The following is a 24,250-nucleotide window of genomic DNA, read 5'->3' as shown; positions in this document are numbered from 1 at the left end:
TTTCAAGCTGAGGAAGGGCTGCATCACCTTGCACATTGTCCTGATGACCAATGTCTTCAGCAGGTATTGGATCGGCTGCTAGAATATCTTCAGCGTCAGGTGCCTCTGTGGGAGCAGGCTCATGAACTGTCAGTCTTCTTTCTGTATTGGAGTGAATGACAGAAAGGGGTTCAACCATCAAGGGCTCTGTGAGAGCAGCCCTAGATTTCTTGGTCTTGCGCTTCTTTTTACTGGTAGCAGTAGGAGAGGCTTCAGAGCTCTTCATTTTTCTGGCTTCAGCTTCTGCAGCTCTTGTCTTCTTTAGCTCTGAAGCTGTTGACCGGCTCTTTGGCTTCGAGCCAGTCGTGGCGGTTGAGAAGACAATGGGAGTGGCTGCTTGTCTTGATGCCTCTGGTTCACTCACAGCAGGCTTCTTCTTTGCGGCCATCCTGGGGTCGATACCTGGACGCCCAAGTGCCTTGCGCTTTTCAGCCTCGTTGTAGGCTTGAACACATTTGTCAGCCAATGACTTCATCCTTTCACGCGAGCCTTGAGCTTCAGCACGCTTCTTCAGAAAGTTTTCTTTGAGATCATGCAGCATGATTTTGAAGCTCCTCACTTCCTGCACGCTGAGGCTCGCCATGTGCTTCTTGAACTGAGCTTTTTCGTGATCAATCTTCTGCTTCAGCTCAACAATGCGCTGAGCAATGGCCAGTTCTGAAGCAATTGCGCCTTGGAAGGTGACGCTGAGTCCAACAGGCGGCTGCAGATCATTGAAGCTTATATCTGGTGTGTCAAACCATTCATCGATGAAGCTGTGGATGATGGCGACATCAAAGAGAGGCAGATTGTTGAAGATTTCCACTTCCTCCTTCTTTTGATGAGCCGTTCTAGTGCGTCATCGCCCAGATCTTCATCACTTGATAGATCAATGGCTTCACAGCGCAGAATGGCAGCAGCAGTGAGCTCTTTACTTGTTTGTTGTTGGGGCTCCTTTCCCTTCAGGGGCTTGGAGACGCGGGATACATCTTCAGACTGCACACTGACTTCAGGAGGTGCAGTTTTCAATGGCTTCGCCCTTGAGATTTTGGAGGCAGGGGCCGGCTTTGAAGCTTTTGGTTTCTTTGACTGCTTTGGCTTCGGCACAGCAGGGGCTTCATCAGACTCAGAATCAGCTGGAGGGTCATTCACAGCAGTCCCTTGGACCAAGATGTGGGTGATCAGGCCCTCAAGATTGGCAAATGGACCAATGATATTGGGTTCCGCGTCGCGTGTGCCATCTGCCCTTGGTGAGGAGTTCCGGTGGCCCACTCACCGTACCTTCAAACCTGACGCTGGCGAAAAGTATAGCGGCAAGACCCACCCGTCTGAGTTCCTCAGCATCTACACCATCGCGATGCAAGCTGCCGGAGCCCGCGACGATAAGGTTCTTGCGAATTACTTTCCATTGGCTCTTAAACCCAACGCCATGTCATGGTTGATGCACTTGCCGGTAGACTCTATTTCCTCCTGGTCGGATTTGTGCCATGAGTTTGTGGGCACCTTTACTGGAGGCCACCAAGCCCATGGCTAGGCAAGCGACCTGCACGTCATTCCCCAGACGGGAGGCGAGAGTCTGCGCAAGTATATACAGAGGTTCAGCCGGATACAGTACAATATCCCTGATGTTCACCCTGCCGCCATCATCAGCGCGTTCCATCAGGACGTGCGTAACCGCAAGATGCGCGAAGAGCTGGCAATAAACAAGGTGAAAGATGTGGCAGAACTCTATGTTCTCGCTGACAGATGTGCCCGAGCTGAAGAGGGAAGGAAGTACCCCGGCAAAGATGTCGGCGTGGAAACCGACTCCTCAGATGAGGATACTGCCGCCCCGGCGAAGAAAGGTCGGCGCCGCAACAGGAAGCGCAAAGGTAAAGCCGTGCTTGCCGTCGAGGGATCTGATGACACCGGCTCCGCCAAGAAAACCAAGGGAGATGACCCCAGCAAGGAAATTGCCAAATGTGTCGCCTGCCGGGCCTTGGCGGCTGCCGGGAAGCCAGGAAACTCCGACAAGCAATACTGCAAGATCCATCGCACCAAAGGCCATGATCTCCAGAACTGCCGACAGGTTGATCTCCTTGCTGAGAAGCAGAGGGCTGAATATGAGAGGCGGGACAAAGAGAAGGGCCAGGACGGTGCTGAGGGGTCCGGCAAGAAGCGTGATGGCCAGGCAGGCCGTCGCGGCAAGCATAAACAGCAGGAGAGGCCCGCCCGGGCCCGTGACAGAAAGCCAGAAGACAACGATCACGAAGGGGACGACGAGTCCGGCGACCAAGAGTTTCAGAAAGCTACAGAGGCCATGTGCGTCGATGGCGGCGCCTCACTGCATACCTCTCACCGCCGGCTTAAACAGTGGGCGCGTGAGATTACAGCGGCAGAGCCGTCATTTGATGCCCAAAGGCCGCTGAAGTGGTCCAGCACAACTATCGTTTTTGACACTGAGGATCACCCTGATCGCACTACTGCGGTCGGGTGCTTGCCATTGTTGGTTTCACCAACAATACGCAACCTCAAGGTGACAAAGATGCTAGTCGATGGCGGGGTCGGTCTGAACTTAATCTCGCCTGCCGTGATCGAGAAATTGCAGATTCCTGATGGAGACCTCGAAGAAACGGGCACGTTTCAGGGGGTCAACCCGGGAAGAAGTCAACCAAAGGGAAAGGTCACGTTGTCCGTGACTTTTGGGAGTGATCTGAACTACAGGACAGAAAGGGTTGTGTTCGACGTTGCCAAGATCCCCTTGCCTTACAACAGGATCCTTGGCCGCCCAGCGCTGGCCAAGTTCATGGCGGCGTCACATTACGCCTACAACACCTTGAAGATGCCAGGATCTGTGGCGATCATCACCATCCCCTCCGATAAGAAGGATGCGTTGATCTGCGCTGACCAACTCTACCAACAAGCAGTTGTAGCAGCCGCCACTGCTAAGGCGCTTACTCCTGCCGTTCGAGCCCCGGGAAGACAAAAGAAGAAGACCGGTGAGACCTCAGGCACCCACTCCGGCAAGCGCACCTCTTCAGAGTGTAGCGCTCCCGTCGAGGACGTGCCAGAGAGCTCCGCCGACAGAAACAGGATCCTTGCACTGCCTCAAGAGCGACGACGACAAGGCAGATCGCCGGGGCGGACGGTCGAGTTGCAGCAGGTGGATGTGGAAGCCTCTGCCGGACACCGAGACCTCCCCGCGCTTCTTCTGGGGCTGGAAGAACGACTACACTACCCGGGTCCCGTTCGACTGGACCAGGATCACCGCCCTGGTCCGCCCACGCGGTGCACCCACGAGGGGGCACCATCTTCCTGTCCGCCGCCAACAAAATCCCCGCCGGAGAGTGGGCTCACGTGCCCCCGGGCACCTTCTCCTACGGCGTCCGGAGCGGGAGGTGGACGCGCCGCGGCGACTGGCTGCTGCCGTTCAAGGGCCCCGCGCACTACGACCCCGACCTGGACGCCTGGGTCGGCCTCGACGCCTCCTGCGACGACCCAGACGACGACGTCTCCCGCCGCAAGGACGAGATCCACCTGTGCGCGTGCCGCGTCCCGTCCGGTGGCCGTGCCAGCAGGCACAGCCAGCCGACGCCGTGGAAGAAGGTCCGCGTCGACGAGCTGTTGTGGGAGGACCCGGGCTGCAGCCACGTGAAGATGAAGCTCCTGTACGTGGGTGGACGAAGCGAGTACTGCCTCCTTGAGCATCTGCGACTGCGAGTCAAGGCCACGGCGGGGGATGGCGAGTACGAGTACATGCTCCGTTTAGCCATGTTCCGAGTCGCCTGCGGTGACGACGGGCAACTCCTGATCGTGGCTCGGCGGCCTGCCCGCTCTTACCAACTGCCCAGCGGTGAAGCTTCTCGTGCCTTCTTCTGCATGTAAACCATGCATGCATATGCATGCTCTGAAATTGCAAACTCTAATTCGACCCACACATGCATACACAGTGACATGGTTACGCATGTATGTCAGTGTTTGTCAAGATTTCCAATATACTCCACTCAATATGCAATATGCAGTGACAGAAGTCACAGAACTTGCGTGGAATACCAGAGACAGAGAGATCATTTTGTTTCTTCTAACTTTAGTGATTGTGCCTGAGCTTTGCTACCTAAATGAAATATTTTATATGGCCTTTAGATTCTGTTCTCAAAATAGGCTTTCGCCTCATTTTATAAATAAAGCAACATCCAAAGAAGTACACGGTCAAACAATACAAGATGGTGAGGTAACTCTCTTACAAAGTCGATCCTAAGATATCCGACACACGCATAACACACGCGACTACGCTACCAGCAACAAGCATCGAAAGATCTAAACACCCCCACGCTATGACATAGCACCCCTAAGCTGCACGACAACGCCCCCAAGAGGGATCAACGGCGCAGAGCGTTGCCGCTGCCGACTCCACACCGCACAAAAGTCTTCACGCAGAGCCCAGGCACGGAGAGAAGAACCACGATGACTCTGCTCCCCAAGGTGACACGGTCCAACGAGAACGGTTCTGCTTCCCAAGCATATGTATGTAGTCCAGAAATTCCGTCGAAACTCCCTACACCCATTTGCGTCTCATAATATAAAAAGTTTTTGCAAGCTAGACAGAGGTCGACGGTGGTGGAAGGGGACTCCCTCTCTCCCGCGTCTTAAGGGTGGTGCGGGGCCCCTAAACGCATGGTGGCGCGACCGATCCAATCTATCCGGCACGACGGCGATGGCCGCGGCAGGAGGCGGCGTGGTGGCCGGCCCTTCCTCGAGCGGCGACAGCTGCAGGCATGACGCGTCACTGTACCGGGAAGGGCAGTGGCTGCGATCAGCGGCGGCGTGCCATTGGGCGTCAGATCGGCGCCCGCAGTGTGGAGGGCCTGGTGGACCGTTTGGCGGCGCCTCTGGCCAGATCTGATCTGCCCGGTGTAGCGGGCAGTGGTGGCCATCTCCTCCGTCGGAGGTGGTCGTCCTGAGGCTGGATGGTCTGATCTCGAGATCCGTCATCTAGTCCCGACTGCGTGTTAGGAAGACAGAGTTGCTGGTGAAAAATGAGCCGATGGCGGCGTTCTGCGCCATTACCTTGATGAAGGCATCATCGTGTAACTTTTGTCGACCCACTTGTGCTGCTTCTGGGGAAACCCTAGAATCTGGCCTTCCAGGTCGGACGATGGTGGCATTGCAGCATCGTTTCTCTCTTCGGAGCATCGTTTGTGGAGCAGCGCTGGAAGATAGAGGCGAAAGGTGGAGTGGCTTCATCTTGCATGGAGCTTCGGTGGAGATGTCAAGTCATGCCTGGTCGGCAGGTGCTATGTTGTGTCATGCCTGGTCGGCAGGTGCTACGCACGACAGATCCTCCAGAATCTTCGCGTTTGAATGGACGAGCGCAGGGCGGTGGCGTCATTGGGCGTCGTGGTGTCGTTGACGGATAGACGGACTGTCAAGAATGATGTGGATCTCTCTCCTAAAGATGGGTCAGCGGTCCGACGATGATGGCAGCTTCTAAAACGTGTGCATTTCGTGTACGCTTTAGGTCTGCTACACCGGCTATTGGTTCTGATACGTTATGTGGATGAATCGGCGATGATATCGGTTTTAGATATGGGGAGTGAGAGCACTCTACATTATCGAGTTTTGTAGGTGTGAGTGATGGCTTTGGGTGGCTTGATGTATGTTTTTATTAGACCATTGTTGAATAATAAATAAAAATGGTCGTATGCATCGATTGATGCAAAGGCCGAGGGTTTTAACCTTCTTTTCAAAAAAATATCAATGTTTGTCAAGATTTCCAATATACTCAATATGCAATTGGCAGTGACAAAACTTGCATGGAATACCAAAGAAAAAGAGATCATTTTATTTCTTCTGAATTTAGTGATTATGCCTGAGCTTTGCTACCTAAATGAAATATTTTTATATGGCCTTTACATTCTGCTCTCGAAATAGGCTTTAGCCCCCTCTTTATAAATAAAGAAACATCCAAAGAAGTGCACGGTCAAATGATACAAGATGATGAGGTAACTCTCTTACAAAGCCGATCCTGAGATATCCGGCACACGCAGAACGCACGCGGCTACGCTACGAGCAACAAGCACCGAAAAAAACACCCCCACACTATGACCTAGCACCCCTAAGCTGACCCGACCCTGCGCCGGCCCCTGCATCCCCTCCCAGGCCCCAGCTGCCACCCCCGCCTCCCATCCTTTTGCCGACCAGTTGATACTTTTCCTTCTTTTTTGGGCAGCAGGCTTGCCGTGTCACTGAGTTGATCTTCCAGACGGCCACCTTCTCTGGAGCCTACACCGCCGCCGGCTCCGGTAGCTCTTCGCACGGAAGCGAAAAGGGTAGGAATTGGGGTGAAGTGCGGCGACGATGGGAGAGAAGAGGATGGAGAAATTGGGGTTTTGATGCGAAAACAACGCGGACCATTCCAAATGTGCAGGCTCCACCTTGATTTTGAGTGGGCAAGGGTATCGTAGTCTTACGTGGCGGATGTATGGACTCCCATAGATCACCCTGGTTTACTCCGTGTTTAGGAGAAAACGGACATCCGGACTAATCCACGGACAAATATGGGACCCCGTTGGATGGCTTACAACTTTCGGACAGCTCGGTCGAGACGTTTGCGAGCGATTTTCAGGATCCGCGTCAGAGATGCCCTTACCAAGTTTCTTTAGCAAACCAACTGTGGGCAGACAGTGCCGAACCTTTAGGTGTTATATTAAGTATATATTTCTGTTCTCCAGCAAATTATAACCATGCATTACAAGCGAAACATCATGTACTATTTAGTTTCTAGCCTGACATTTTGATCTTCTCGTGGATGAAATCAACCAACACGAACTAATGTGGTGGTGAAACATCTGGACAAGTAAACCAAAGGTGACACGGTCCAAGGAGAATGGTTCTACTGCCCAGCTGTAGTCCATCTGTATACGCTCGCTCCCGATGCGAATGTATCTGGTCAAGAAATTTTGGCGAAGCTCCATAGCTACTTTCTGCTAGTAAATTTTCATGGAACGCAAAGGATGCATGGGCGCGCGCGGCTAGTCGTTTAAATTTGGCCCTTGCAACCTCCTTCCCGGTGAGATGACAAACTGAATCGACGACTTTGCTTATATGCTTATAGTAATTAAGTAGCTTTCAGATGGTACGGAACGGACTATCCGACTTGATTATTTAGATTTCCGGAGTAGTATTTTTTAGTCCTAATATCCCAAACTCGATCATTGCGTACGTGATGGGCCGTACATGCGATCGAGAAGGTCAGACCTCAGATGCGTACGTCATCCATTTAACTGGATGAATCAACTTTGGCCTCCCATTTCAAACGGAGTATTGTGATGAGCAGTGCTAAAAAGCTTGGTTCACGCACTGCAAAGGATGCGTGCATGCATGCGCGCGGCGCGCCATATATCTTGGCTGGCCCTTGGAACCTCCTTCCCGGTGAGATGACAAAACCGTTAGTCAGTTACTGCCTCCGTTTTAGTTTAAGGCGTGCGCGTACCTTTAGATTGTCAATTTTATCACCGTAATATAAACTATATAACACAAAAATTATACCGTTTAAAAATAAAGCATCTAAATTTTATAATGATATGATTTTTTGTAATATATGACTTCTATTATGTTGGTTAAATTGACGACCTAAGGGTACACGCACGCCAACTGGGAGAGAGGGAGTAGAATGCTGTCAGTGTAAGATAACCATTGTCATCAGTTGATCAATTGTCTGGTCTATCTCAAAATCTTGCCTAGCAGTGATCTAAAAAAAACATTTGCCTAGTGGCCGTACGTGGTGCCGTACAATGCCAAGGTCAACTGTCCAAAACATAATTTAAATAGTACTGTAGTACAATGCCAAGGTCAAATGCCAGTGAATCTTTTTTGTTCCTTTGGAGATAGCAAGCACTTGGACCGGAATCTGGACACGTGATTCCATCTTGCACGGAACGTCGTGGTCCATACCAAGCACGATCGACGCGGCTGCTTGGATGCCCTTTCAAGCCTCCTTTCCGGTGAACTGGCAATGGAGATCTCTCCTTTTTTTTCTTTCTTTAAGTTCGCATCCATCGATTCAAGTTAAGTCAACCACGATTTTAATATGCAACCACTGGTTCAACACACGGAATGATGCATGCATGCTTACCTACTCACTAAAATACTCCCTCCGATCAATTTTAGTCTGTATATAAGTTTGTCCAAAGTTAATGTATCTCTATTTTGACCAAACATTTAGAAAAAAGTATCACCATTCACAATGCCAAATTAATATTATTAAATTCATTATGAAATGTAGTTCTATAATATATATATATATATATATATATATATATATATATATGTATGGTATTGTAGATGTTGATATTTTTTAATATAAATTTGGTCAAACTTTTCAATGTTTGACTTGATACAAATATAATATACGGAGTAAAAATGACTAGAGGGAGTGCAATTAACTCAAAGAGTTATATGTACGACAAATAGGGCAGCAACATGTTCAAGTTCCGTCGTCATTAATCATGTGTCACTATACTTTTACACTTTAGCTACTTCTTAGTCGCCTGAATTTAGAATTTGGGTTAGTCAAATTTTGCATGAAAAAAAGGAACAACCGAGGAAAGGAAAGAGCTCGCCGGAGAAGCACTTTTGGTCTACCTTCGGATGACAGGCAACCCCGGTATCTATCTTAGGACGGCAGACGACCTCATTATCTATATTAGGGTTGTGGAGGTGGTGATGGTGTGTGTGTGTGTGTGTGTTGGGGGGGGGGGGGGTGCAGGTTCGTCAGAAAAAAAACTAGTCATCGCCTGGGTTAGAAGGATGATCGGCGGCGGCGGCGACACAATCGTGGGCGACAGTTGAGGGGAGGGTGCGGCGGCGAGGCTGGCGCAGGAGCGCCACCGACCGCATGCGATGGTGACGGGTGGTTCAGCCGGTGGTACATTGGGTGGTTGAAAAAAGAAGAACGTGGGGAGCTGAAGGTCGAAGAAGGAATTCTGATCGCTAGTTTTGCATCGGATAGCTGAAACGAAACAACTGGCCCAAATTGGATTTTCAGCTGACTTACCCTTAACCAACCCCATACTTTTAGATGTTTCCTATACAGGTGTGGTTATGTCTCAATCGACTGAGACTTAACCAAATCTCAGTCAAATGACATAGTATAAGAAGAAGAAACAACAAACTGGAAAGAAGAAACTTGTATGAATCTTTATACAAGATCACAGGAATATAACATCGACTGAGACATAATAAAATCTTTATGCAAAACTGCTCCTATACATGTCAGCTAGCGGAAGATGAACGTTTCAGAACCAGTGAACTATATATGAACTGCACGGATCGTACATAATGCATACAATAGTCAGATCGGCGAACGTTTCAAACGGGATAACCCTGAAGCAATTAATTAGCTGGCATCTTTCGTCACTGATTTAGATGTTGCGAGTGTATATATAGTATACCGACCAGCGGAGCGGCAACGCTTGTCTCACAACAACAACAACAACAACAACACAACATGGCCGCTTCTGTGGAGCTCGATGAGCTTGCTCGGACGCCCCGCGTGGAGGAAGAGGCGTCGGACGACGAGGAGGAGCACGACAACTGGAGGGAGCTGTACGGCTCGCAGCTGCAGCTGGAGGTGGAGCCGCCGGTGCGCGACGCGCGGGACGAGGGCACGGCGGACGCGTGGACGGAGCGCAACCCGTCGCTCATCCGCCTCACCGGCAAGCACCCCTTCAACTGCGAGCCGCCGCTGGCGCGCCTCATGCACCACGGCTTCATCACCCCCGCGCCGCTGCACTACGTGCGGAACCACGGCCCCGTGCCCCGCGGCGACTGGTCCACCTGGACCGTCGAGGTCTCCGGCCTCGTCACCCGGCCCGCGCGGTTCACCATGGACGAGCTGGTCCGGGAGTTCCCCGCCGCGGAGCTCCCCGTCACGCTCGTCTGCGCGGGCAACCGCCGCAAGGAGCAGAACATGGTGCGGCAGACGGCCGGGTTCAACTGGGGCGCCGCGGGCGTCTCCACCTCCGTGTGGCGCGGCGCGCGCCTCCGCGACGTCCTGCGCCGGTGCGGCATCAAGAAGGGCCGCCGCGCAGCGCTCCACGTGTGCTTCGTGGGCGCGGAGGACCTCCCCGGCGGCGGCGGCGGCGCCAAGTACGGCACCAGCGTCACGCGCGAGTGGGCGCTGGACCCTTCCAGGGACATCATGCTCGCCTACGCGCAGAACGGCGAGCCGCTGCTGCCGGACCACGGCTTCCCGGTGCGCGTCATCATCCCGGGCTGCATCGGCGGCCGCATGGTCAAGTGGCTCACGCGCATCGTCGTCACCGGCGCCGAGTCCGACAACTACTACCACTTCAAGGACAACCGCGTCCTGCCGTCGCACGTCGACGCCGAGCTCGCCGACGCGCAGGCGTGGTGGTACAAGTCGGAGTACATCATCAACGAGCTCAACACGAACTCGGTGATCACCACGCCCGGGCACGACGAGATCCTTCCCATCAACGCCTTCACCACGCAGCGCGCCTACACCATGAAAGGATACGCCTACGCCGGTGAGTCGTCCGTGCACCATTCATGCCTTTGACATCTTATTAGATATTGATATTTCTTTCTATAAACTTGTTTGAGATGTTTGACTTTTCAGTTCCAATTCGAGAATGGGGATATTACACATATTCTTGAAGATTAGATAATCATAATACCTTTATACCTGTTAGCTAGTGAGATTGACTATCTTCTTGAAATTCTTCATCCATATTGAGCTGGCATATAGGACATCCTATCTATCTAAAAGAGTGATCCCACCAATTATCTCAACGCGGTGTACTTCCACGTCATCAAAACTATGATAGTCGTTACATTTACTAGTTTGATCCACTAACATCTGTCCAATCTATACATGGGAATCATATACCATGCAACATGCATTAGTATTGTAAGAAGGCTTAAATCACACTGTATTTAATTGTGACAAACACAACTTTTCATGTTAAGATTTATTTTTCTTATGCGGAAATTTCTCATATTTTTTTAAATCATAAGGACCAAATTAGTACACACTATTTAGAAATTATATATCCAATTCCGCTGCAACACGCGTGGAATCGTATAGTCTATATAGATGATACTCCATCATTCCAAAACATTTGAAGTTCTAACTTTGTCCTAAATCAAACATCTTCTGGGTTTGACCAAGTTTGTAGCAAAATTTATCACGGACCGGGAAGGGAATCTAGTTTCTAAATAAGGGAATCTAATCTAAGAGTATATAAGGTGTATAGATTAAAAATTAAAGTCAAATGTTTTTATGTTTGACTAAGTTTAGAGCAAAATATACCAAGTTATTAGCATACAATACCAAATAAACAAAATATAAAAATAAATTTAGTAATCAATCTAATGACACTGATTTGACATCTTAGATATTGATATTTCTCTCTATAAACTTGTTAGAGATGTTTGACTTTTCAGTTCCAATTCGAGAATGAGAATATTATGCATATTGTTGAGATTAGATAATCATAATACTTGTATACCTGTAAGTGAGATTGACTAGCTATCTTCTTGAAATTCTTCAACCATATTGAGCTGGCATAAGATATTCTATTTACCTAAGAGAGTGATCCCACTACTAATTAGCTCAACACGTGTACTTTCAAGTCATGAAAACTACGATAGTTGTTAGATTTATTAGTTTGATCCACTCTCATCCATCTAATCTATGCATGAGAATCATATACCATGCAACATGCAATTGTGTATTCTAAGCAAGTTTTAAATCACAATGCATTTAATTGTGATAATCACAGCTTTTCATGTTAAGATTTATTTTTCTTATGCAGAATTTTCTCATATTATTTAAATCGTAAGGACAGAATTAGTAACAATATTTAAAAATAAAATGTCAAATTCCTGCTGCAACACGCGGAGAATCGTATACTCTATATAGAAGATACCCAGTTGTTCCATAATATTTGAAGTTCTATAGCTTTATCCCAAGTCAAACATCTTTTGGGTTTGACCAGGCTTATAGCAAAATTTATCGATATCCATGACTTTCCATATATATAGTATGAAAATAGATTTTATGATGAATCTAATGAAACCAGTTTGGTGTTGTCGATACTTTTCCGTAGACTTGGTCAAACTTCAAAAAGTTCAACTTAGGATAAATATGAAAGTTCAAATAATTTTAAACTAATGAAGTATAATAAAATTGATAAACCTTATATTTTCGAACTAAATGAACCTTCATTAGCATCCATCCAATCTATTCATCCTCACTAATATATTGATCTCAACATACAAACATGCTACCTCACCATCCAATTATGAATGAGATAAGTCTCACCTCAACATGCAATCATGCTTTCAACCACGCATGAGATTTTTTTTAATTATTATTCTACTTATATTCAATAAAAATTGCTACAACTACACATAATCGAATATAGCAAGTCATACTACTACGTATTAAGAACCAGGTGTGTTGTTAAGTAGTCTTAATTTCTTGTGAGTGTAATTAATCATATTTCTCACAACTCTTTTTCTTGTTGTTGCGTCTTAAAGGTGGTGGCAAGAAGATCATAAGAGTGGAGGTGACGCTGGACGGGGGCGAGACATGGATGTTGTGCACGCTCGACATCCCGGAGAAACCCAACAAATATGGCAGGTACTGGTGCTGGTGCTTCTGGTCCGTCGATGTCGAGGTCCTCGATCTCCTCGGCGCCAAGGAGGTGGCGGTGCGCGCCTGGGACCAGGCGCAGAACACCCAGCCCGAGAAGCTCATATGGAACCTCATGGTATGTAATGTACCCTGCATTCACATGTGTCCATCCATGGCATCGTGGCCTTTGCAAATGCGATTGATTCGAGGGTGTGACTTTACTAATCCTAATGTTTTTGTACACATGACATGATTGCAGGGGATGATGAACAACTGCTGGTTCAAGGTGAAGGTGAACGTGTGCCGGCCGCACAAGAGGGAGATCGGTCTGGTGTTCGAGCACCCGACGCAGCCAGCCAACCAGACGGGCGGGTGGATGGCGCGGCAGAAGCACATGGAGACCGCTGCACCGGGGCTCAAGCGGAGCACGTCCACGCCCTTCATTCACACCACCGACGACAAGCAGTTCACCATGTCCGAGGTGCGCAAGCACGGGTCGCAGGACTCGGCATGGATCGTCGTCCACGGACACGTCTACGACTGCACCGCCTTCCTCAAGGACCATCCGGGCGGTGCCGACAGCATCCTCATCAACGCCGGCACGGACTGCACCGAGGAGTTCGACGCCATCCACTCCGACAAGGCAAAGTCGCTCCTCGACACGCACCGCATTGGCCAACTCATCACCACTGGCGCTGGCTATAACTCTGACAACTCCGTCCATGGAGGCTCCTCTCTCGCCCCTATCCGCGAGGCTACCAAGGCCGCCGCCGCACCCATCGCGCTCTCAAGCCCGCGTGAGAAGATCCGCTGCCGCCTCGTCGACAAGAAGGAGCTCTCCCGTGACGTCCGACTGTTCCGCTTCGCGCTGCCGTCCTCCGACCAGGTGCTCGGCCTACCAGTCGGCAAGCACATCTTCGTGTGCGCCAACATCGGGGGGAAGCTGTGCATGCGCCCGTACACGCCAACGAGCATGGTCGACGAGGTCGGCCAGTTCGAGCTCCTGGTCAAGGTGTACTTCAAGAACGAGCACCCCAAGTTCTCCGACGGTGGGCTCATGACACAGTACCTGGAATCGCTTCAGGTAGGCAGCTCCCACATCGAGGTCAAGGGGCCTCTCGGCCAAGTGGAGTACACCGGCCGCGGCAGCTTCATGATCGGCGGCAAGCAGCGGCGAGCGCGACGCCTGGCAATGATCTGCGGCGGGAGCGGGATCACGCCCATGTACCAGGTGATCCAGGCCGTGCTCCGCGACCAGCCGGAGGACAAGACGGAGATGCACCTTGTGTACGCGAACCGGACGGAGGACGACATCCTGCTGCGCGACGAGCTGGACCGGTGGGCGGCGGAGCACCCGGACAAGCTCAAGGTGTGGTACGTGGTAGACCAGGTGAAACGGCCGGAGGAAGGCTGGAAGTTCAGCGTCGGGCATGTGAGGGAGGACATTCTACGCGCGCACGTGCCGGAGGGCGGCGACGACACCTTCGCGCTTGCTTGCGGGCCGCCGCCCATGATCAAGTTCGCCATCACGCCCAACCTGGAGAAGATGAAGTACGACATGGCCAATTCTTTCATCTCGTTCTAATCTAGCTTCTGCGACGACGCGTCTGGATGTATATACCTGTTATATACATAAGAGAACTAAGGCCCTGTTTGATTCATAAGTCCTAGACTTTTTTAGTCCCAAATCCCTAAAAAGTTCCTATCTATTTGGTTCCTGGGACTTAACATGGACTAAATGACCATATTACAACTATAAGTCCCTATAAGTCCCTCCTTGAGAGTCTTATTTCATAAGTCACAAATGCCCACTTTAAATCACTATAAATCCCTCCTGTTTGATTTAGATGGGACTTATAGAGACTTTAATTCCCAGAAAACAAACACCCTCTAAAGCGCTCGAATGGTTAGGTGGCCAGTGATACTCTCAGCCAATCAAAGATTAAGCTCCAACTATAATACTTTGGTATCTCATTAATGTGGATTATCCATTCAATTGAAGACCACGTTTTTGTCGATGCCATCCACGTTTTTGTCGATGCCATGATGCGCGTGATGACTTGGTCAATCTTCAAGCTCGGCAACTTTGACTCATCTTTCATAGGTGTTCTGTGAGTATGTGAAGTGTGGTGGGATGAGATGTGTCTGCGTTGTAACCAATGTTTCTGAAAAGTAGCGAACCAACCTGTGGTTGGATGGTTAGAGGGACTGTGGTATCGCCAGCCCACCAGGGTTCAAATCCTGATGCTCGTATTTATTCCTGGATTTATTTCAGGATTTCCGACGATGCACATTTAGTGGGAGGAGACGTTTCCGTCGACGACGAGGCGCCTACGGCGACTTCGTAAATTTAAAGATGATATGCCGGCTCAGTCTTTCGGAGGTGCTCATAGAGGTAGGGTGTGCGTGTGTGCATTCATAGAGGTGAGTGTATGCGTGTGTATATGAGCGCTTGTGTCTGTACTAATGTTAAAAAAAAGTTTCTGAAAAGTAAGAAATAAACAAAGAGTAATATATTGTGTACATATGAGCCGGACACACCAGCGAGGGCTCCCAAAGCCAAACATGTCAACCTAGAACAAGCGGCGGCCAATTCCTGGCAGTATTGTGAGCATCCATATTAGTCTCTCTTTCTTCATGCTTAAGCACTTTTGTTTTAAGAGATGGGGTTTCCCGCCTTATTTTGTTATTATTTTAGGCCAACCCCGTTTTATGAAACTAGATGATATTCTCACACATTGTTGCGGGACTATTTTGCAATATATTTCTATGTGATTCATTGTATGAAACATGAATATTTAAAGTAATAATATAAAAAGCTAAAACTAAAAATACATATAATTTATTTATGTTTGATTACTATGTAGTTGTAAATATTTTATTAAATATACATAGCATAATAGAATGGAAATATTCATGTATATTTGCATGTTGAGATGCGTCTGTTTTTCATGCATGTCATGATAAAGTGGCATGCTTGCATGTTGAGAGATATATGATAGTGAGGATGAGTCTTTTCTCATGCATATTGTGCGATGATGTGGCATGCTTGCATGTTAAGATAAATAGTTAGTGGGACTAGTTTTTTAGATATAAAAGATGAGGCAACGCCAAAACACACATCACTGTTCGCAGCGTTCGGGCTAAGCCAAAGTACCTGAGCCAGAAAAGGTCCCCACAATATGCAGCAAATACATGATGTTCCCCTGTCTCCGCCACTGGGCCGCCTACATGCATCCTTTTTACTGCCTGAAGCTTTTTACTTGCCCAGATAAGATCATGTTTCAATCTGACCTTTTTTTAATAAATGGTATGGATCATTTTTTAAACAACACATGAATATTTTTTACATTTTAAAATATTTTATAAAAACTCACGAACATATTTGAAATGTGTAAGCTTGTTTTAGATGACATGAACAATTTTCGAATGGTACAAAGCATTATTTTTTAAAATCATGCAAACATTTTTTACATTATATAATCATATTTTAAAATAGCACCACCATATTTTGAAATGGGTCAATATTTTCTTTTTATGGTAGGGCCATTTTTTTAACAATGCACAAACATTTAAAAAAATATCATGAATGTTTTTTTAAATGTGTAAACAAAACTAAAGATGATGAACATTTTTCTTTCAAATGTACTACTCCCTCCGATCAATATTAGTTGTCACAGATTTAGTATAATTTGTATTAAATCTGCGACAATTAGTTGTCACTGATTTCTCTGGCCAAACTGAACATAGAGGAACCCCTCAAAAAAAAAAAAAACTGAACAGAGAGGCTCGTGGTCATGGCCTCCTGCCGCCGCTCGCCGTCACCACTTGCCGGTCTGGAGCGCGTTGGTCACGGAAAACAGGACCGCTCTCCATCGACCCGCATTGTGCAGTTTCGGGCCGCCGGCATCCCTCCATAGGATCCATGATGACAATTGACAAACCCTAACCAATATGTGGTCTGATTGCGTTTGTCTAAAAAAAAAAATTGTGGTCTGATTGCGTAAACCGCCCCAAAGAGATACGTACGTGTATATATAAAGAGAGCAGCCAACCTTTTCCCCAAGCGCGTAACCCTAGCCGGGACCGGGAGGGCATTATCCGCAATCCACTGCAGACGGGCGAACTGCCGATGTTCCTTCCCGGCTAAGCTCGACGCACGGAATCAGCTAGGATAGTTTGCGCGACGTGAGTGTCTTCTATTTCCTCATGACCAGTCTCTTCCCTTCCCTTCTACGTATACTGTTTTTATCTGTCAATCGCAGATTCGCAGTCCACCCCCCTCTAATCACAGCAACAATTAAGTTGATATACCAGCTGTTTGGATTTGGATTTCTAAGTTACCTTTTAAATAACTCTTTGATTCTCGATGTATGCAACACTGTGATTTTTGCAATCATATTATCTCAGATTTGGTTTTCGACCTATGCAACACTGTGATTTTGGGAGTATTAACAAAAAACTACCACATTTCGCGGAACTGCGCCTATAAACTACCACTTTATAAATTTATGCTGAAAGCTACCATTTTTGACTAATCTTTGACTAAAAACTGCCATGTCGGGAAAGCGACCGATTCACCTCTTATGAATGCCTTTCTGACAAGATGGGCCCACCTGTCAGCATCAATCTTCTTCCTCCTCCTCCTCTCTCTCTCTCTGGCATTTCCTCGAACACCACATATGCATTCCGCGCTCTTCTCCATTGCGACGCCCCGGTGAAGCACCTCTCCGGCGCTAGCCTCCCAGTCGATGGCGTACACGAGGTGCAAAGGCGGGGGCGTCGGTCGGCAGGGCCGAGCGGGGGGTGGCCAGGCCTTGGCACGATGGCGGCCGCCATGGCCGAGGCGAGCAGGCGGCTCGGCTAGGAGGGAAGGCGGCGCAGGTGGCGGGGCTCGCCGGCCGACGGGGCAGAGCGGCGGGTGACGCGGGCTGGGCGGAGCGGCGGGTGGCGCGAGCGGCGGATGGCGCACACGCTCGCGGAGGACGGCGGCTACGCGCACGGCTGCGCACGCACACAAGCTAGCATGCAAAAGCCAGCACAGTGCACGCGAGGCTACGGCTGCATGCTAGCACGCCCGCAACGCTCCATTGGCCGGCTAGCTAGCACACGGCGCTGGCTTCGACCGATGGATGGCGCAGGTAGCGTTGCTTGCTGGCCGGCAGTGGGGGCGGGCACGGTGCGTGGCTCGCGTGCATCTCCCGCGCGGCACAGCCTGGGAGTTGACCACTGTGCCATGTCAGCGCCTACGTGTGGGCCAGCCCTGTCATAATCATATTTAATTTCAGCAAACTGCCATGAGGCAGAAATTAGTGTTTTTGGAAAAATTAGTCAAAAAGTTGTAGTTTCGGCACAAATTTGTAAAGTGGTAGTTTGTAGCCACGGTTTCACGAAATGTGATAGTTTTTTGTTAAATACTCTGATTTTGGCAAGCATATTATCTCAGATATATGTATGTGCTGTGTTTCAGGACTGCAAAAACCAGTAGGAAGGCAGCAACAGTGGCAAGTGGTCTGGGGTGAGGGCAACCGAAGCTGCGATGAAGAAGTGGAAAGGTAAGTCATTGACCGATATATGAGCTTTCTTGCTGCTGATTTTTTCACCGATTTCTTCTAAATGTTACTATGTTAGTTGCTTGCTAGAGTACTGATGATCTAGTGGTTTATCATGCACGTTCTTTAATTAGTTCGGAAAGCTATCATAGAGCAGGCTCGAGCTAAGGAACAGTTCTCCAGGGAAAAGGAACCTGACCGACATGTTACTCCATTCAAACCCACAAAATTTGGTGGCTGCGTCCAGGAAATTTCAGATTCGCGTTTCAGCCACAGTGTTGTCTCAATTGCTCTGCTCCAGGGTGATTATTCTGCTTATTCTCTCCAAATTCATATTCATTCATCTTACTGATTTTAGTCGTGATCTTAATTTGTACGGGCGAAAAGATAGTATTTGCATGCTCCGGAACAGCCGTACGACACTGGAACAATATAATACAAGCACCCCATATTTGTATCTTCGATGTATAGTTTGTTTTCTTTTCTTCAGACCTTATTCTTTGTACTATTTTTTTTTAAAATCAATAAAAATACGCAGCAGAGTCCTGCTGTTTCCCTCAAAAAAAAAAAAAATACAAGCACCCCATACAGTATTTGTGACTAGCTCACGTTTGGTGGTGGAATTTGAGAATAACAGAACCAGAGATGATGATTTTGTGGTTAGTGCAACTTATTGTTTTCCTCTGCTATGAAATGATCGATGATTCATCATCATTCTGTAGTAATGTTGTACTGAGGCTTTCCTCACTGCAGGTTCAAATCCGTCGTCCTGATGGTACAACAATCCATGGGTTGTTGGGGTTATGGGATGAAAAAAAATGGAAATTGCTATCGTCACGGCCTTCAACACCCGACATCTCTACCTTGTGGATACATGTGGCCCTCTGGATCTGCACCGAGACGACACACATAAGCTTAATCTATCTGCAGCTGGTCGTGACTTCGACGGCACTTTGATGAGCATAAAATGCAGTGATCCTCATTTCAAAGATGGCATTGGGTTTTGTGAATGTGGTATCACAGAGGTATAGCCTTGATTTTTGTCTGGCAGTTTTGCATGTTATCTGTGAATGTTTCCTTTGCAGTCCCTGTCTCTTTTACTAGGCTGGACTTGGAGGGCCAGTTATACTATTTAATGGCGGTGAAGGGCGCATTGCTGGCGTGATAACTATAAGTTGTGTCAAGGCGGTTTCTTGTTCATACCAATGGAGCTACTTCATGAACGGTTGCAGCAATTTGAGATACCCAGGTATTATCTTCTGGCTAGTAAGAGCAATTCCAATGGGGCGACCCATTTCGTCCGCGGCCGTCCGTTTGGGTCGGCGCGGACAGAAAAGGCGGCCCAACGCGCCGACTCAAACGGACGCGCGTCCGTTTTTTGTCCGCGGGCGACCCATTCCCGGCCCATTTTTGAGCCTGATTTGCGTCGACGCGGACACGCGACGGACGTGCGCTTGCTCGCCTACTCCTGTCTCCGGGCCCGCTCGTCTGTGGCACATTGGCCTTCCCTCCCCCCAGCCAACAAGCAACCCCCGCCCCGCCTCCTCCGTCACCGCCGCCGCCGCCCATTTTGCTGGCGACTCTTCCAGCTGCCGCCGCCTCCACATCCGCCCAGCAACGCCGCCGCTGCCCCCAGTCGCCCGCCGCCGCCGTTTTGCCGCCGGGGAGCAAGCTGGTTCCCCGCCGCTATTTCCCCCACGCCCAGCCGCCCCACGACCAAGAAGACGCCTCGCCGCCCCAGCCACAGACGACCGACACGCTCGTCGGACGCCGTCACCCTCGTCGGACGCCGGCCGGGCAGCTGGTCTGTGGGCGCCGCGTCTCCCCTCGCCGGCCGTCTCCTTCTTCGACGCCCGCAAGCTGTTCGACAGTTTGCCAAGGTACGAAAATGGACTCCGCCGACGAGTTCTTTTTCCACAATTTCCTTTGCGACTCCGACGATTCGTCCGACGACGAGGAGGAGATATTGGCTGCTGTGTTGGTCCATCACCACCTCAACAACCAGCGGTCGTTGTTCCGTGGCTCCATTCCGGGCCACCTTCCGGCGTTGAATCGTAACCGGGAGAGCGGGCATTTCCTTCTTTGGAAGGACTACTTTGATACAACAAACCCGTTGTTCAAACATCACAAATTCCGCCGCCGGTTCGGTATGAGTAGGCATGTTTTCAACCGTATTAGAGAGGGAGTGGTCGGCTATGATGACTACTTCGAGTGCAAAGAGGATGCCGTCAGCAAGATTGGTTTCTCCTCTTATCAGAAATGCACTGCCGCCATCCGAATGTTTGCATACGGAGTGCCCGGTGATCTCATTGACGAGTACGTCCGTATGAGCGAGTCTACATGCCTAGAGTCCCTGTATAAGTTCTGCAAGGCTGTGATTGCTGTGTTTGGCCCTGAGTACTTGAGAGAGCCGACAGCTGAAGATACAACCCGTTTGTTGGCGATGAATGCTAGCAGGGACTTCCCGGGGATGCTTGGCAGCATAGACTGCATGCACTGGGAGTGGAAGAACTGCCCTTCTGCTTGGCAAGGGAAGTATAAGGGACATGTCAGGGCTTGCACTGTCATACTAGAGGCCGTGGCGTCTCAAGATCTCTGGATATGGCACTCTTTCTTTCGCATGGCTGGATCACACAATGATATCAACGTGCTTCAGCGCTCGCCGGTGTTTGCTAGGCTTGCCGAAGGCAACAGCCCACCGGTGAACTTTACTGTCAACAGCCACACCTACGACAAAGGGTATTATCTGGGTGACGGTATCTATCCTCAGTGGACCACTATTGTCAAGACAATACCCAACCTTGTCGGAGAGAAAAGAAAAAGATTTGCCCAAGAGCAAGAGAGTGCTAGAAAGGATGTCGAGCGTGCCTTTGGTGTTTTGCAATCTCGATGGGGCATCGTTCGGTATCCTGCTAATACTTGGAGCACGCAGAAACTATGGGAGGTGATGACTGCTTGTGTGATCATGCACAACATGATCGTAGAAGACGAGCGCCCGGAACGTCTGTATGATCAAGGCTTTCAGTTTCAGGGTGAGAATATTGTGCCTGAGCATGGAGTAGCGGCAACATTTGAGCAGTTCACTCAGTTTTATGAAGACATGCGTGATTGAGAAACTCACGTGCAACTGCAAAATGATTTGGTTGAGCATATGTGGACTCATGTTGGCAACCAATAGATGTATCTTTTTTATTCGTTTTGCAAAACTATGTGAAACATTTTTATTTTTATTTGGCCTGTAAACTATACTATTTATTTGGGCGGACTATTTTGCTTGTTAAATTTTCATTTCACCATATGTGAGAATGCAATGCAAAATTGGGTGGCCAGCCGGCCACACCTGCACATATGGGTTGGCGCATTGGGCGCGCTGCCGACCCATATGAAAAACAGGGCGGACGCCGGGCGGGCGGCCGGCCCAAACGGACAAAAAGCGGACGAAATCGCCGTCCGTTTGGGTCGGCCCGTTGGAGTTGCTCTAAGTATTTATGAGTCACTAGCGTAATGTCCATATGTTGCTACGAAGCCATAAACAGATTAGTAGTTAGGTCACTGGCTTAATAGATTGTCGAAAGACGTTGGTATATGACATTTAAAGGAGAATGAGATACAATTAGAGATGTTGTGGCAGGCGTTAGAGAATCTTAAGGGATCATTGTAGGTCCTTTCCAAGAATTTAAGTGAAGCAGCAGCAACAACAACAACAAAATCTTGGGGTATGCTAGAGTCATGGTTCTGGCACATGGATAGCCAACTTCCACGTACCGCTGTCCATTGCTAGTTCTTTGGGATATTCCAGTCCTTCATATCTCTTTATATGGACTCCTCTCATGTTAAGTTTGATCCACCGGACCTCTATTGACATTATTAGCTCGCTTTAAGCGTCCTCTATGCGCCGGTGCTTCTGCAAGCATGCGTTGTGTAGCCCACATAATCTCAGACAACGTTGGATAGATTTAGGTTTATCTTGAAGGTAGCATTTCAAATTTTGAAAACAGGCCTATTGTTGCTCTGGAGTTACAATTTTCTCTCTCTCTCTCTCTCTCTCCTCTCTCTCTCTCTTCACAAATATAAGATGTTCTAACTTTTTTTCAGAATAGGATATGTATAGACATGTTCTAGTGTGTTTGTTCACTCATTTCAATTCGTATATAATCCATATTGAAGTATCCAATACATGCTATATTTGTGAATGGATGGAATATATTGGAAGAATTGTTTGGGAGAGAAATTTGAACCAAGAGCATAATTTTGAGGTAGTCTCATTTCTGCATTTTCCATTTGTGCCTTTTACAAGAGTTCTGATCTCACACGAAGTAAAAGTACATTTGTTGATTTACCTCTTTTGAGAAGTTACTAGTCCACATGTGGATAGGAGTGCATTTGTTTATTTATGAATGTTGTTCGTCCCACATGTGAACTCGCCACCAACTCCAACCTTTATACGTGTCCATGATTTGCTTATCTATAGAAGTTCCAAATACCCCTCTTGTTCCGCTTGAATTTAATGTTCTTGCTTCAATGTTGAAGCTTGGGCATTTGCCTAAATGAAGAAGAGCATGAGCATTTCCGTTCAGGTGGGAGTCAAGAACAATGCCACTCATTTTTTGCTATCTCAATCCTCGTTTTTTGCTGATTATTTATAAGTTGATGTTCAAGTCTTTTTTATACATGTTTCCTTTCATACAGTTTGGTGTATATCTACTTCATTTGCTTGTAGTAAACATGTTTAATTGCAGTAATACTACCCAGTTCCGTGAATATTCCTTGCCTCAGGGTGCATCCTGCGTTGTCCCTTCAGGTTTGAATTATCATGCAAGTCATCATTCTAAATGTTACATGTGGGCCATTAATTGACTATGTGAATGCTATCTTAATTAGTATAATCTAACACTCTTATCAATCATCTTATTGCATCAGGATTTAAGGTCAGATCTAAGATGCTAGATTCTTTGGGCTACTCCCTACCACCACCGCTTGTGTTTGAGTGTAAGTTGTAGTCTTATATTGCTTTCTTCTCCCTTGTGCTTATTTATTTCCAATTTATGTACTTGTTTCCTAATTAACTAGGTAATGGGCGATTAGTTGGTACGTTCGAAGAAAGGTTTGGTGAAGTTCACTGCTGGAAAGGGTATTGTTTCGACATCTACGCCAACTATGAGAAGCCTCTCTGGAAGCAACTTGGAAAAAAAGTTGTTGAACGTGTATGTAGAAGTGCTGTCTCAGTTGCTTCATTCAATGGTAACCACACGAGGTGTTTTGCTTGCACAGGTTTGCTTATAACTATTGAGGATCGCATGTTTGTCCTTACTTCGGCCAGTTTGGTCAGAACTGGTGATGCTGAAGACAACATTGATCCGGACTTGATGGTGAGTTGTTGATCCTACTCAGTTTTCTTCGCCTTTTAAGTTTGATGATGGTTAATTAGTTGAGCTTTATAAACTCTATTTTTTGCAGATTAACGTGTTTCTCCCGCCAGAACAATCAGTGGTGGGGAAACTAGAATTTTACCATCAAGATTACAACATTGCCGTTGTCGGTATCGTGGATAATCTCACTGATGTTTGTCCAAAAGATATCTTCGGAGTCACAAAGTCATCTAAATCTGATGTGGTAGCTATTGGGCGTACAACTAGAGAAAATGATGGGTTATTGATGGCCTCAAAGGGTAACACGAAATGTATAAGTACAAGAAACAGGGATTTGGGTTCAAAACTTGATTGCAAAGATCTCAAACTGTCAACTTGTCAAATCAAGAAGGTACAGTGATTTTTTTCCTGGCATCCTTTACGTGGAACCTGTGTAGATAGTTAATCTATTTGAGTTGTATCTTCAGTTTATTAATAATAATGAGGTGCTAGCTAGATTTACCACTGCAGCTTCTCCTTGTAACTTTATGGGCCTTATTTTTGTTAGAATAAATCCGAGGCATACCGTCGATCATCCGAGGACCAGGCAATCATACGAGCACGACACCGAGATTTGTTAACAAGGTTCATCGATATGGCTACATCCTCGGGGCATGACTACGGCCGCT

At 48.1% G+C, this 24,250-nt stretch overlaps 1 protein-coding gene across 1 annotated transcript; it reads left to right on the top strand.

Moving 5' to 3' along the window:
• Positions 1-4,711: 4,711 nt before the first annotated feature.
• LOC123152955 (nitrate reductase [NADH]) lies at positions 4,712-14,389 on the top strand. The gene is made up of 5 exons (XM_044572310.1): positions 4,712-4,865; positions 5,929-5,999; positions 9,557-10,547; positions 12,565-12,797; positions 12,921-14,389. Exons 1-5 carry the CDS (start codon positions 4,712-4,714, stop codon positions 14,244-14,246), a joined length of 2,775 nt encoding a protein of 924 aa, XP_044428245.1. The 3' UTR covers positions 14,247-14,389.
• The last annotated feature ends 9,861 nt before the right edge of the window (positions 14,390-24,250 follow it).

The sequence above is a fragment of the Triticum aestivum genome, chromosome 7A (assembly GCF_018294505.1).
Source record: "Triticum aestivum cultivar Chinese Spring chromosome 7A, IWGSC CS RefSeq v2.1, whole genome shotgun sequence".
Lineage (NCBI taxonomy): Eukaryota > Viridiplantae > Streptophyta > Magnoliopsida > Poales > Poaceae > Triticum > Triticum aestivum.
This window is presented reverse-complemented; position numbering and strand designations above follow the sequence as displayed.